Source organism: Ursus americanus, chromosome 23, assembly GCF_024610735.1.
Source record: "Ursus americanus isolate L20-20 chromosome 23, mUrsAme1.1.p, whole genome shotgun sequence".
In the NCBI taxonomy this organism is placed as follows: domain Eukaryota; kingdom Metazoa; phylum Chordata; class Mammalia; order Carnivora; family Ursidae; genus Ursus; species Ursus americanus.
Genome location: NC_142149.1, coordinates 23,221,271 through 23,234,192, shown reverse-complemented (window position 1 = coordinate 23,234,192; position 12,922 = coordinate 23,221,271). Strand labels below are relative to the sequence as shown.

General features: G+C 43.5%; 1 protein-coding gene across 1 annotated transcript in view; it reads left to right on the top strand.

The window, feature by feature from the left end:
* The first annotated feature begins 2,826 nt into the window (after window positions 1-2,826).
* The window catches only part of SKAP1 (src kinase associated phosphoprotein 1), a 274,782-nt gene continuing 264,686 nt past the window's right edge, over window positions 2,827-12,922 (top strand). The window contains exon 1 of the mRNA XM_045813770.2: window positions 2,827-3,028. Within this exon, the coding sequence (XP_045669726.1) occupies window positions 2,983-3,028 (46 nt within the window). The 5' untranslated portion in view covers window positions 2,827-2,982. The remainder of the gene's footprint in view (window positions 3,029-12,922) is intronic.

Sequence of the window (12,922 nt, the reverse complement as noted above, 5' to 3'; positions counted from 1 at the left end):
TGTTGTTTGCCTTTGAGGGGCAGGCAGCTCCGAAGGGGATGCTAAGATCTTGCTGGAATTGGGGCTGGGGGAGGGGAAGAAGAGGGAGGCAGACAGATCTGGGATTTGTGTATTCTGCTCCATCCCCCTGCCTGTGTGTGGAGACAGCTGGCTGCTTACTTCCATGACAGCCACATGGTACCCAGCCACACAGAACAGGACCCGGGCAGGGACTCGCCTGCTGCCAACCTCTCCAGATCCCTTTGATATTTCCGACAGAGCAGTAAAGGACTCTTGACTATCACGTTTTGCCTTGCCTCTCTCCACCTTCTCAAAGACTCCTCGGTGTGGTTTCCATGGCTACCCCCAATCAGATTTGGCTTCTTGCGAAATTGGATTTCAAAGAAGGACAAGGCTTCAAAGGAATTTGTCCATTTAACAGAATGTCATTAGGAGTGAGGCTGACTGCTGAACCAGGGTCCTCAGATGATTAAGGAGGGGCCGCGCTCATGTGTGGAGGCAGGTTTCTGTCTGCAATGAGGAAACTTGATGCGACATGACAATGCCGTATTGCAATCTGCCAGTCACCCACCGCACACCACCCAACTCTGTGCCTCCCTCTCCCCCTGTCTGAGACCCAGAACGGATGTAGAATACCTATGCCTCGAGTTCTTGCTGCTTGCATTGGTATAAGTAAGCTATGCAGGCAGTGAGGCCCGAGAGGACGTAAGATTACCCAGGTTCATTGCTCTTCGCCAAACAGCTCTTTAGCTTGTGGCCTATATTAGCATTTGACAAATATCCTTGAAGAAGGGGGTCGGGGGTTTGTCAAATTTCCCCCCACTGCTGAGAGGGAAAGCAAGGCAAAGTGCTGGGGTTACATATAGGAGGGACTTTGTTTCCCTTGGCTTTTTTTTTTTTTAGAACAGTTTCAGATTTACAGAAGAATTAACAATGCTCGTATGGAGAGCTCTGATCTATCCTCCCTTGCTTTGTAACACATCACAAGTATGCAACAATGATTCCAGAGCAGTTACAATCTTATAAAAGGAGCGGTTGAGTATGATAAAAAGGCCCTAGCAGAGACCTGGTATTTGCTCCGGAGCCTAAAGAAGGCAGCCTGTCTATTGCTAACTTTTCTAGAGCAAGAAGGAGCAGCAGCAGCAGCAGCCAGAGTCCCCGGACACTTGCCAGCCCCTGTTCCTCCACCCCCAGCCCAATTTGCTGCAACTTGTAGGTGGGTCATGTGATCCTGAAACCATGGGACCATTCCTCTTCAGATTCTAGGATGTGGACGTGTAAAGATGACTCAAAGCCACTTCACCCCCTAAAGGATCAAGTCCCCAACCTTGGAAGACTATACCAGGAGGCAGGCAGTGCTATGCCATGTCCTTCTGGACAGTTTTTACTTGTGGCTCCCGTCCCCGTATCCATGGTTCCATCATTATTTGCCTGAGGCTGCTGTAAAAACCACCCCACCCATCTTCCCTGTGTTCTCTCCCTTACTTTACTGCTTCCAACTCTTCCCACATATCCTGTAGGCAGACTCTGAGCCTAGAAGCTCCATTTTTTATAAAGAAGGAAAACAGTAGAGGTAAAGTGAGATGTGCAAGATCACACACTAGACAGATCGCTCACCAGCTCAAAATTTGTCAGTGTCTCCCCACACACTCAGTTGTGTTCAAAATCCTCCTGACTTTCATGTCCCTTCGCGATAAAACTTCAAGTTTTCTTGACAACCATAATTTCCCTGCATCATCCAGTAAAAGGGTTATTAGCTGTTCCTCAGGCAGTAGGTTTTTCCATCTTTGTTTACTCTGATCATTCCACCTGGAAAGCCCTGCTGCCCCTTCCAAGTCTGGTGTGTTCGGAGCCCATCTTGAATACCATATGCACCATTAAACACACATGCACCCACACTTCTCTCCTTCTTTTTATATTTGCCTCCCTCCTTTTACCATTCATGGCACTTTATACCTTCATGGCACTTGGTTTATTGTGCTTAAAAAACCCCATGAAACTATTTTGAGATCATTGAGATTTGCAGAAGGTAAAAGAAATGATACAGAGTGATCCTCTCTACCCCTTAGTCAGTTTCCTCCAATGGTAACATCTAGCAATATTTCAGTACCATATCACAACCAGGACGCTGACCCCTAGTGTAGTTTGGAGGAGGGGAGGAGAACACTTTTCTGTGATCTTGTCCTTCACTTTCTTCCCTTTGTCAGCCGTTAGAGGGAAAAGGCTTCATTCCCCTCTCCCTCGGCCTTCTCCCCAGGTTAGCCCTTCCTTTCCCCACATCCTTTCAGCCTTAATGAGGAAGGGACACTGGCTCCCTGTATCCACTGCCGCCGTGCTGCTCTGCTTCTCCCCAGTGTTGGTGGCTTTATGTTACTTATCGAGACGTGTGGTCATTTCAGCCCGCTAGTTTGCCTGAGATAGTCAACTTTCTGCCCTGGTTTTCGGGCCGTGGACGTGCGAGCTGGATCGGGAACTGCCTGCTCTGGGCTTGGCGGGGACGAATCTCCTCGGATTCTGCCTCTCCGCGCCCCATCTCGGCCACCAGCGTGGCTTTTAAACCTGTCCCTTGAGGCCAACTGTCCCGTGCTTAGGATAGAAAATGTCCCAGATGAAGTTCCTTTGGGCCGCGTTTAGTCTTTTGTTCTGGTGGGGGCTTTACCTATGCGGCGCTGCTCGCCCCCCAGTCCTTCCACCTGAGCGCGCCGCGGGAGTGGCGCGTGCACCCGCGCACAGGTGTCTCCCGCCCGCCCCCCCGCCCGCCCGGGGCGCGCCCCCCGCCCGCCGCGCGCGCCACTTCCTGAGCGCGCCCCGGGCCCGCGGCCCCGCCCTGCGGCCAGGCCGGGCAGCGGCGGCAGCGGCGGCGGCGACAGAGGTACAGGTGCCTCCGCCAGGCGACAGCCGCCTGCTAGCCCGCCGGCCCTGGCACCAGGCCTTCACGCCCCTCTCCCGCCTCACACTCCGGCCTCCCCACCGCCCGGCCAAATGCAGGCCGTCGCCCTCCCCGAGGAGATCCGTTGGCTCATGGAAGGTAACGCCCTGGCCCAGCCCCAGGCCCCCTCCCGGCCCCCTGGGAAGTCCCTCAGGTGCAGAGCTGGCGGCCCGACCCGAGACGCCAGGGGCTCCCAAGACCGGCCTCTCTTTCCAGCTCCATCACCCACACCGGCTTCTAGAACCTCAAGACTTCTCGAGCCCTCAACTCTGCACAGCCAGATTTTCATCCTGCCCGCTCAGGGTCCCGTTCACTCCCCTCAGTTCCACGTTTGCTTTTTGCTCAGGCGTCTCCACCCCTCCACGTCACCTCCGGCCAGGTTCTTGGGGGGCCCCCCATGTCACCTTGCGTGGTCTTGGGCCTGACCCTTTCTCCTCAGGACAGCCCTCCCCCCCCCGCGCCCGGGGGGGTTTGCCTTCCTCCCTCCCCAGCCCCAAGCCCCTCACCTTCCGGCTCAGAGCGCCTCGAGGCTCTCAGGGGGCTGCGAGGGGCTCCTGGGATGTTGTCGCCCAAGGCCTGGGGGTTAGTGTGCGTTTTGTCGGCGCCGAAAGCCCGTGTCTCCCTTTGCCAACCTGCAGACTTCTGGGGGTCTTGCTGTCCCCCCAGGGCAGGCGGATGCCCTAGTACGTTTCTAACTTTTCTAGAAATGCCCCCATCCTGGTGTGTTTACCTTCAAACCATGGTGCCTAAGCAGTCCTCTTAAGAGTTAAGGCCATACTCAGCAACACTCCACAGATCCTTCCAACCCTGGAAAGAGACTTTAAGCTAATGGGCAATATCGCCTGCTCCATTCACACTTTTTTCTGTAACTGACCTTCCTGGAAGGACAGAGGCCTGGAATCTGTGCTTGGATAAGGGTCCCAGGGGGAAACTACTCTGAATTAAGCCTTTTGGCATCCAAGTGACATTTTTGACACATATTTAACAGATGGCCTGCTTTGGGCAGGTCAGACTTTTGGCAAGGAGTATTTTTTTTTTCCCCCAGTTTCTCTCAATTTAATTGGTTTTATATCTCCATTACCTTGTTATCTTGGTATAAATGCCTCCTAATCAAATATTTGGCAGTCCTTTTGGTCTCTGTTTGTAGCACTGTTTCCATTCTGGATTGCCTCTATGTAAAAGCTGTCAACTAGGTATTTCTTTTGAGGTGAAGTTTCCAAAATCCACTTTACTTATGACCCGAGTAAATCTAAACTTTCAGAGTAGAAAAGTATTTGTAGGGTAAAATAGCATCATCTGGGTGTCTGAGGAGAAGCAACCCAGCCTTTCCCTCTGCCATTGATTCAACATTGGATGTTGGATGTAAAGAGAGGCTGTTAAGTGTGGTGGTTTCTGGGAGAGCTGGAACTGTGGCAAAAAGTGTAATTCTGTCCTTGCATTTAAAAATGTGAAGTGATTCTTTTTATTGGTATCTGTCATTTGATGAGAGAAAACCTATTTTACAAGCTTGTTAAACTATACTTCTGTTTTGTGTGCAGCCTTAGTAGAAAATTCCTCTTTATTTTCAGAGGCTTGCCATGAAACCCACTCCTTTAACATTTTTGATGTGCAGTTCTTTATTGTTCAAAACTGACACTTTGGTAAACAACTCATTTCTGCACCTGCCACCTTCCTTTAGCTTAGATTATTTTCTTGTTAGCTGACTGTTTTTAATTGAAGTCTTCAGATCTCCTTCTAAAGCAGAACCTTTGTTTGCTGACAAGTAGAGCAGGGTATGAATGGAGATTAATTGCATGTCACATACTTCTGTGTCAAACTTGCCGTGTCTTAACAATCTCTGTTGGTGCTTGCGTCTTTAGAATCTACAGAGGAGTCTGAGATTAAATTTTAAGGAGCTTCGTTGGTTAATGCATTTCTTTAAGGCCTTTTTTTACAGTTTGCAATCAGAATCTGAATCTGAAGCAGAGGGGTGGTTAAAAGGTAAAAGTGGGATACCACCCAATAATTCTATTGCAAAAGGCTTGAGGACTATGTTTTTGAAAGGTTCATGTAATCATAGCAGCACATTGATTATAGGTTTGCTTTTTTAGGAAGGGTAGTGTCTGGTGTAGACCAGCAGAATTATTCATTATACTAAAAATAATTTGTGGATATTAGAAACCCATAATGGCTTTCAGTTTATCGTCTGTTGCTGTGTACTTGTGTCCCCACCACACACACTTTTTAAGGTTAACTGTTGACGATTAGAAAATATGTAGGTCCTGATCTCTATATCGTCACTCAGTGGAGAGAGTCACAGGGTACGGGAGCTGCTACTTCAGGGTTGCCCACATGGCTGTGGGGGTGGAGTTTCCACAATGAATTACTACTTTCATAAACGAAGGCAGAAGCATTTGCACAGTGATTTAACGCTGGCCATCACAGCCGTAACTTAAGCATTTATTTATTTATAACTACATGAGCATAAATGACAGGGGCGTTTTTTGACATAACATGTGTGCTTTTAAAAATAAAATATGCAAACAATTATGAAAGGTTTATGCCAAAATTTTGCATAATGAGGAAAGGAACAGAAATGTTGAAGGTCTAAAATTAATTTTGTTTAAGGATAAAATTTTAAACATTTGAAAATGTTTCATTTGACCCAGAAACTCCACTTCTGGGACTCCGTGTTACTGAAATTAAAGGACATGAAGTTTATGTACAAGGATCCATCTTAAATGTCCATGCATTGGGATGGGCGGGGCGATGGTATGAATGAATTGTCCATCTTATGGAATATTTTGCAGTCATTGAAAAGAATGTGAAGGATCTGTATATATTGGAGGATATTGAAGGATCTGTATATAGTGTCCATATTTTTTTTTTAAGATTTTATTTATTTATTTGACAGAGAGAGAGACAGCCAGCGAGAGAGGGAACACGAGCAGGGGGAGTGAGAGAGAAAGAAGCAGGCTCCCAGTGGAAGAGCCCGACATGGGGTTCGATCCTGGAACACCAGGATCATGCCCTGAGCCGAAGGCAGACGCTTAACGACTGAGCCACCCAGGCGCCTCTATAGTGTCCATATTTTTAAGACTAATATATATAATCCACTTTTGTTTGAAAACAAAAAAGTGAACCAACCCCTCCCTCCTTATATTATATATATATTTTGTAAGCCTAGGAAGAAGTACGAATATACACCTAGCTGTTAACATTGGTTTCTTTGGGAGGGGAATGGGAGGGTGGGGGAGACAGACATTTTCACTTTTATTTCATACATCTTCATGTTGTGACATTGACCATGTATTACTTTTGTTAATCAGATAAACAGCCAGTAGGGTTATTTAAAAGAAAAAGGAACAAACAAAAGACGAATAGAAGCTCAGAGAGGTCATAGTGGGCAGAGTGCTAAAAGACCTACGTTAACCAAGGTTATGATTCTGTTTTTCTTTTGTTAGCTCTGGGGGTGTGTGGAAGGTGGGGATCTTTCTTTCTTTCTTTCTTTCTTTCTTTCTTTCTTTCTTTCTTTCTTTCTTTTTTTTTTTTTTTTTATTTGACAGAGATAGAGACAGCCAGCGAGAGAGGGAACACAAGCAGGGGGAGTGGGAGAGGAAGAAGCAGGCTCATAGCGGAGGAGCCTGATGTGGGGCTCGATCCCATAACGCCGGGATCACGCCCTGAGCCGAAGGCAGACGCTTAACCGCTGTGCCACCCAGGTGCCCCTCTTTCTTTCTTTCTTTCTTTCTTTCTTTCTTTCTTTCTTTCTTTCTTTCTTTCTTTCTTTCTTTCTTTCTCCTGCTTTCTTGGATTTTGGCAAATGTTAAAGCAGCAAGAGTACTTTTAGAGGAACTCAGGAAACAGCTTCCTCAGATAGACTGTCAAGCTTTCTTATAGAAGTAGTAACTAATATGTATCAGCAAATAAGTACCTTACAGATAAGTAAAATGAAAGGTGTTTACTGCCTTATTGAAAGAGGAGGAAATATTCAGGACTGTTTTCAAATTATCAGGCTTCAGATGTAGTAGTTATCTTTTTGTTTTTGTTTTGTGATAACCATACTGAAAACAAAAACAATGGAGTACTGGCAGTTTGCATAATCTTTGTTCCACAGATAGAAACATAATCAGTTTCTTCCTTGTCTTTGTATTCCTGCTTTCAAAGTCAGAAGCACAGGAGGCAAGTACGAAGGAGGTAGAATCTATATTTCTTCAGTTCACAATGTGCTGTGTGTGATGGAATGGGGCCTACTGATTTTACCCTAATAGCTGATAGGTCCCACCTACCTCCAAGGTACCTAAATCCTACTGGGAATATGGAGTAAAGCCAAAACAGCATCCACATCCAGGCTGCATTTAGTAGCAATTGCTGTGTTAACACTAATTCTGATATGTCTATGGTTACTTATTTTTAAACATCCTTGGAAAGAAGCGGTCATTAATCATTTCCTTCTAGATTGTTCTCCAGATTTGTATTGGTCGATGCAGCCAGCCATAAAATCCTTTTCTGTATAGTAAAATCCCAACTCTGTAGAACTCACAGGAGTGAACTGCTCTGGAGAGCTGAAGATATTCTCTTTAAGCACTCTTTTTATCATATATATTTGTGATCAACCTTTTGCTAAAATGCATTAGGAATTTTTCTCACTTCCTCAGCCAGCCAGCTCGTGTTCAAAGGGACCGGCCTTTGAACAGTTTAACTCCAGAGTTGTTACAGTGAATATTGGTTTTCATATTTGTGGACATATATTGAGTTGTTGAAGGATGATTCTGCTGTAATTGCCCCGCGGCGGCTTTGTGAATGTCAATGTCTGTTTTGTATTTTTATTTTTGTCACTTTTTTCCTGCTGTGAGGCTAAGCCTATCACTTTACACCACGCTCAGTGCATCTGTATCCGTAGTGCTAGTAGAACTTCAGGTAATCAAGCTTGTTGGAATGGATATGTATAAAAGAAGGTATGAAGGGCTCTCTGGATGAACACAGTACCCTGATCTTTAGGTGTGGACTTTGTGACATGCATTTTGGCTGCTCAGAGTCTGTTTTGCTTTATTTGTGCTACCGGGTTGTCGTCTAGCTAGGTGATGCTACCGTAAGGTGAGACAGAACCGTGCTTCTTTTTCTTTTTTTATGTCAAAATTTTCTCTGATTGTTAAAGTAATAATGCTCATTGTAGAAAATTTAGAAAACACGCAATGATAACACAGTCACTGATGGTCAACAACTGTTAAATTTCCATGTATTTCTTTCAGTTTTTATTATATATACATACTTTAAAAGTTGGGACACATTGTGTGGATAGTTTTATATACCGATCTTTCCACTTACGGCCTTTCAGTTGCTAAGGTCTCCTGAGTTTAGAAGTTATTTAGAAGTTATACATTCATGTTTTTATTCCACTGGTAGTTTTCCCATTATGGCTTTAAAAAAAGCACCATGCCCCTTTGATTTAGCAACATTAAGACTGAAATGGTATCTTTTTGACTCTTTCCTCCAGTGTGAAATGTGAAATTGCTGATATCATCTGAGAGTTTAAGTCATCTCTACACCCAGGGTGGGGCTCAAACTCACACCCAGAGATCAAGAGTCACATGCTCTACTGACTGAGCCAGCCAGGCACCCCTTTAATCTGAGACTTTAGACTCAGAGAATTGTTCATGTTTTATTATGTATATTACAATGATTATTTTTGACACTTGCGTTATGTTTTAAAACCATAGCTATAATACTGTTTTTTTCCCTTTAATTTGTTCATTGCTTACTTTTGGTACCATGGCTTTTTCACTCTTGAACTTTAATTTTATCTCTTAGATATTTTTTTTTTAAAGATTTTATTTATTCATTTGACAGAGATAGAGACAGCCAGCGAGAGAGGGAACACAAGCAGGGGAAGTGGGAGAGGAAGAAGCAGGCTCATAGCGGAGGAGCCTAATGTGGGGCTCGATCCCAGAATGCTGGGATCACGCCCTGAGCTGAAGGCAGACGCTTAACCGCTGTGCCACCCAGGCGCCCCTATCTCTTAGATATTTAGACTGGGCTGATATGGTAACCACTAGCCACAGGTGGCTATTTAAGTTTAAATTAAACAAAAAATTTGTTTCCTCAATTTCAGTAGCTACATTTCAGCTGCTCAGTAGCCATACTGACTACTGGATTGGACAGAGCATAAGACCCTAGTAGATGATGATCCAGAATATAATCCTGAGTGAATTTCTCAGAGAGCGTTCTTGGATACTACACTTACTGATCCCCTGTGTGTCTGAGAATGTGTCTATCTAGTTTCATATAAGGTGTGGGCATAAAATTCAGGAGTTACACTCTGCCCATTCCTTCCCCTTCCTACTAATTCACCCTCTAGAAGTGTCCCATTATCTTCTGGTCTTCAGTTTTGTGGAGGAGAAGTCTGATGCCAGTGCGATGTAGTTCTTTTATAGCCCATTCCTTACTTCCTGCCTGGGTATTTATAAGATATTTTTCTTTGCTCTCAGAAATGTCACTAGATAGTGTCAAGGTCTTAGGTTTTTAATAATTTTGCTCAGTTTGTAATGAACGCTTTTGATGTATAGACCCAGGTTTTTCTTTAACTTGGGAAAGTTTTCTGTTATCACTACTTCTCCATTTGCTTTATTTTGTCACACTGGGGTTTACATTATGCAATATTGGACCCCAATCTACTGTCTTTGTCTCACCTTTTTTATTGTTTTATCTGTCACTGACTTCATTATGATTTTAAATTCAGCATTCATTTTTAAAAAAATTTCCCTGTATTTTTTCCTTAGCGCTCATTGTTTCATTTTCATTACATCTGCAAAGCTCTGGCTTGTAGATATAATGACTTTTTGTATGTTTTTGAGAATATGTATTTTCAATTTTCTATACATTTCTGTTCTTTAATAATAAATCTACTTCAGAGGGAGGCATTTTTTTCTAGTTCTTCTCTTTTGAACTTTAGGGTTTTCTTTTTGAACGTTAGTGTTTTTTCATAGGTCCTGTACGGTTTTTAGTGTGTTTAGTTTGCTTAGAGTCAAATCCTGACTCTGCCACTTTCTTGCTACGGGTTTGATTTTGGGTCTCAGTTTCCTTGTCTAATAATAGTACCTATCTCATAGAATTTACATAAGAATAAAGGAATGAACATTTGAGAAGAACTTACAATAGTATCTGGCATGTATTATACATCATATAAATATTTGGTAAACATTTTAAAAATCATTTTCTTTGAGAAAGTCCTATCAATTTTTTGTTTGTCTAGTTTGTTTTATTTTGTTTGCATTTGTCTCTTCATAGGAAAGCTCCCAGACATGGAGCTTTTACCTATGTTGGTGAGTTACCCTGGCTTTTCTAAATTAGGGGAAGTTTGTGGGGTTTCTTTCAGAGTCTCCTCCATTTCCTTCTTTCCTTCTTTCCTTACATTAGAGTCCAGGAATCATTCTATGAGAGACTTTATGGAAGAAGCATAGAGGCAATTTTCTTCATTGCTAACTTAGGAAAGATATGGGTTCCTTATCTTGTTGTAGAATGCTGCGTCTGTGCCTGTGCATGTGTATAAAATAGTCCTTTTGCATGGCTCCTCCATTGGAAAAAAAATGAACAGTTTACTTTTCCTCTTCTTTCTTCTTGTTTTTTAATATATGTATTTTTGGGGGTGCCCGAGTGGCTCAATTGGTTAAGCGTCTGCCTTTGGCTCAGGTCATGATCTTGGGGTTCTGGGATTAAGTCCCATGTCAGGCTCATCGCTCAGTGGGGAGTCTGCTTCTCCCTCTGCCTCTCCACCACTCCCCCAGCACCGCCCCCAACCGCTCATGCTCTCTTTCTCTTTCAAATAAATATATAAAATCTTTAAAAAATAAAAAATATATTTTTTAATTGGTAGAAATATTTGAACTTCATTGTGGGTATTGCCTAGATGTTAGGTGGGCTTCCCAGACCTTTTGAACTCTAGGCATGATCTGTTCCCCGTAGAAGCCCAGACATCTCCTCAAAATCCTAATATTTCTCAAGGAGCATGCATTCTCAGGGTTGCCCTTCCTTCTAGACTCTTAGCTGCCCTGAGTCATATAGGCATAAACTTGTGGATGCAACTCGGGTGATTTTATCTCTCAGGGGACTTTTGGCAACACATGGACACTTTTTTTTTTTTTTTTTGGTCACAACTGGGGAGGATGCCGCTGGCATCTAGTGCGTAGAGGCCAGGCATGCTGCTAAACTTCCTACAACACATAAGGCAGCCTCCACGATAAAAGAATTATACAACCCCAGATGTCAGTAGTGCAAGGTTGAGAAACCCTGGCCTAGACATATCCTTTTCCTCAGTTTCCACAAAAGCTTACCCGTGTGAAGCCCCTGTGACAGTAGATGACTTCCCTGGAGATTTAGGGGGTGCAGGGAGAGGGAGGAGCGGTTCACATAACAGTAATGCAAATTATTTCAATTTGAATATAAGGCACCCGTATTCCTTTTTTTTTTTTTTTTAAGATTTTATTTATTTATTTGACAGAGAGAGAGAGAGCCAGCGAGAGAGGGAACACACTCAGGGGGAGTGGGAGAGGAAGAAGCAGGCTTCCAGCGGAAGAGCCTGACGTGGGGCTCGATCCCAGAACTCCGGGATCACGCCCTGAGCCGAAGGCAGAAGCTTAATGACTGCGCCACCCAGGCGCCCCATGGCATCTGTATTCCTAAACCCTTTTGGCATCCCAGTCATCAGAGAGTGCTCTCTGGCCCTTCACCTGATGTGGTTCTCAGCCTTATGCCTTCTCACAGGCATTTTCTCCCCTTATCGCATCTGGAGCAATACCAAAAACATAAAAACAAAACCCTCCAACTCTATTTCCCCTGCCATCTGCAAAGATAGTTTAGCTATCTGTTTAGTTGTTTAGGCTCCCCCCAACACCCACACACAGAGAAACAAGTTATTTTTCCAAACAGTGACAGTTCTCTAAGAGGAACTCTGGTGCCAGCTATTAAGATAATAACATTTTTACCTCATTATATAAGTGTAATACTTAAACAATTTTCAATCATTTTAAATATTGGAAAAATAAGGTAAGTTTCAAGTTTTACCATCATCTGAGAATCTTAACATATTGACGTAACTATCATAGATCTAATTTTTTCACGCTATAAGCCATTACACCCTACAGAAATCCTATAATTTCTGCTACATTTATTCATATTTATTTCCCCTGTGTTTCCAAGTTCATTGCTTGCTTTTCTGGTTTGTCAGTGCTGCATTATAGGTTAGGTGATTATAACAGATGGCTTTTCAGGTTCAGAGTCTTTGAGTTCCACTGTTTAAATTTTACTATCCAGCTTTTACATGGAAGATGGGACAGATGTGGGCTCAGGAACAAAGTGGTCTTAACATCCAGAAAGCAAGCTTTCCTGAAGGCTGATGGGCTTGATAAAATCATTTATGATACTTAAATTCTCATCTAGGGTCTCCTCCTAACATTGTTGACATTGTAATATTAGGGAAATAAGATTTTTTTTTTTAAGATTTTATTTATTTATTTGACAGAGATAGAGACAGCCAGCGAGAGAGGGAACACAGGCAGGGGGAGTGGGAGAGGAAGAAGCAGGCTCATAGCGGAGGAGCCTGATGTGGGGCTCGATCCCAGAATGCCGGGATCACGCCCTGAGCCAAAGGCAGATGCTTAACCGCTGTGCCACCCAGGCGCCCCTAGGGAAATAAGATTTTTATTCACATAATAGGAGCTTTGCTAAAATGTGTCCAGTGACACATATTTATACTTACGTAAAACAATAGTAAGGTTGAGTTGAAATTAATTAAGGTGGTGTACCTTATAAATCAAATATGTGAAGTATGCTGGGGTATTTAGCTACTAAAAATATCTTTTTGTTTGTTTGTTTTATTTTGTATTGTTTTTATTGAATGCAATATACTTCCAGGAAAATACTTAATCATTAATATACAGCTCAATGAATCTTCACAAAGAGAACACATCCCCTAAACAAAGGCAAGACTTTGTTTACCAAAACTTCCAGAGACCCTCT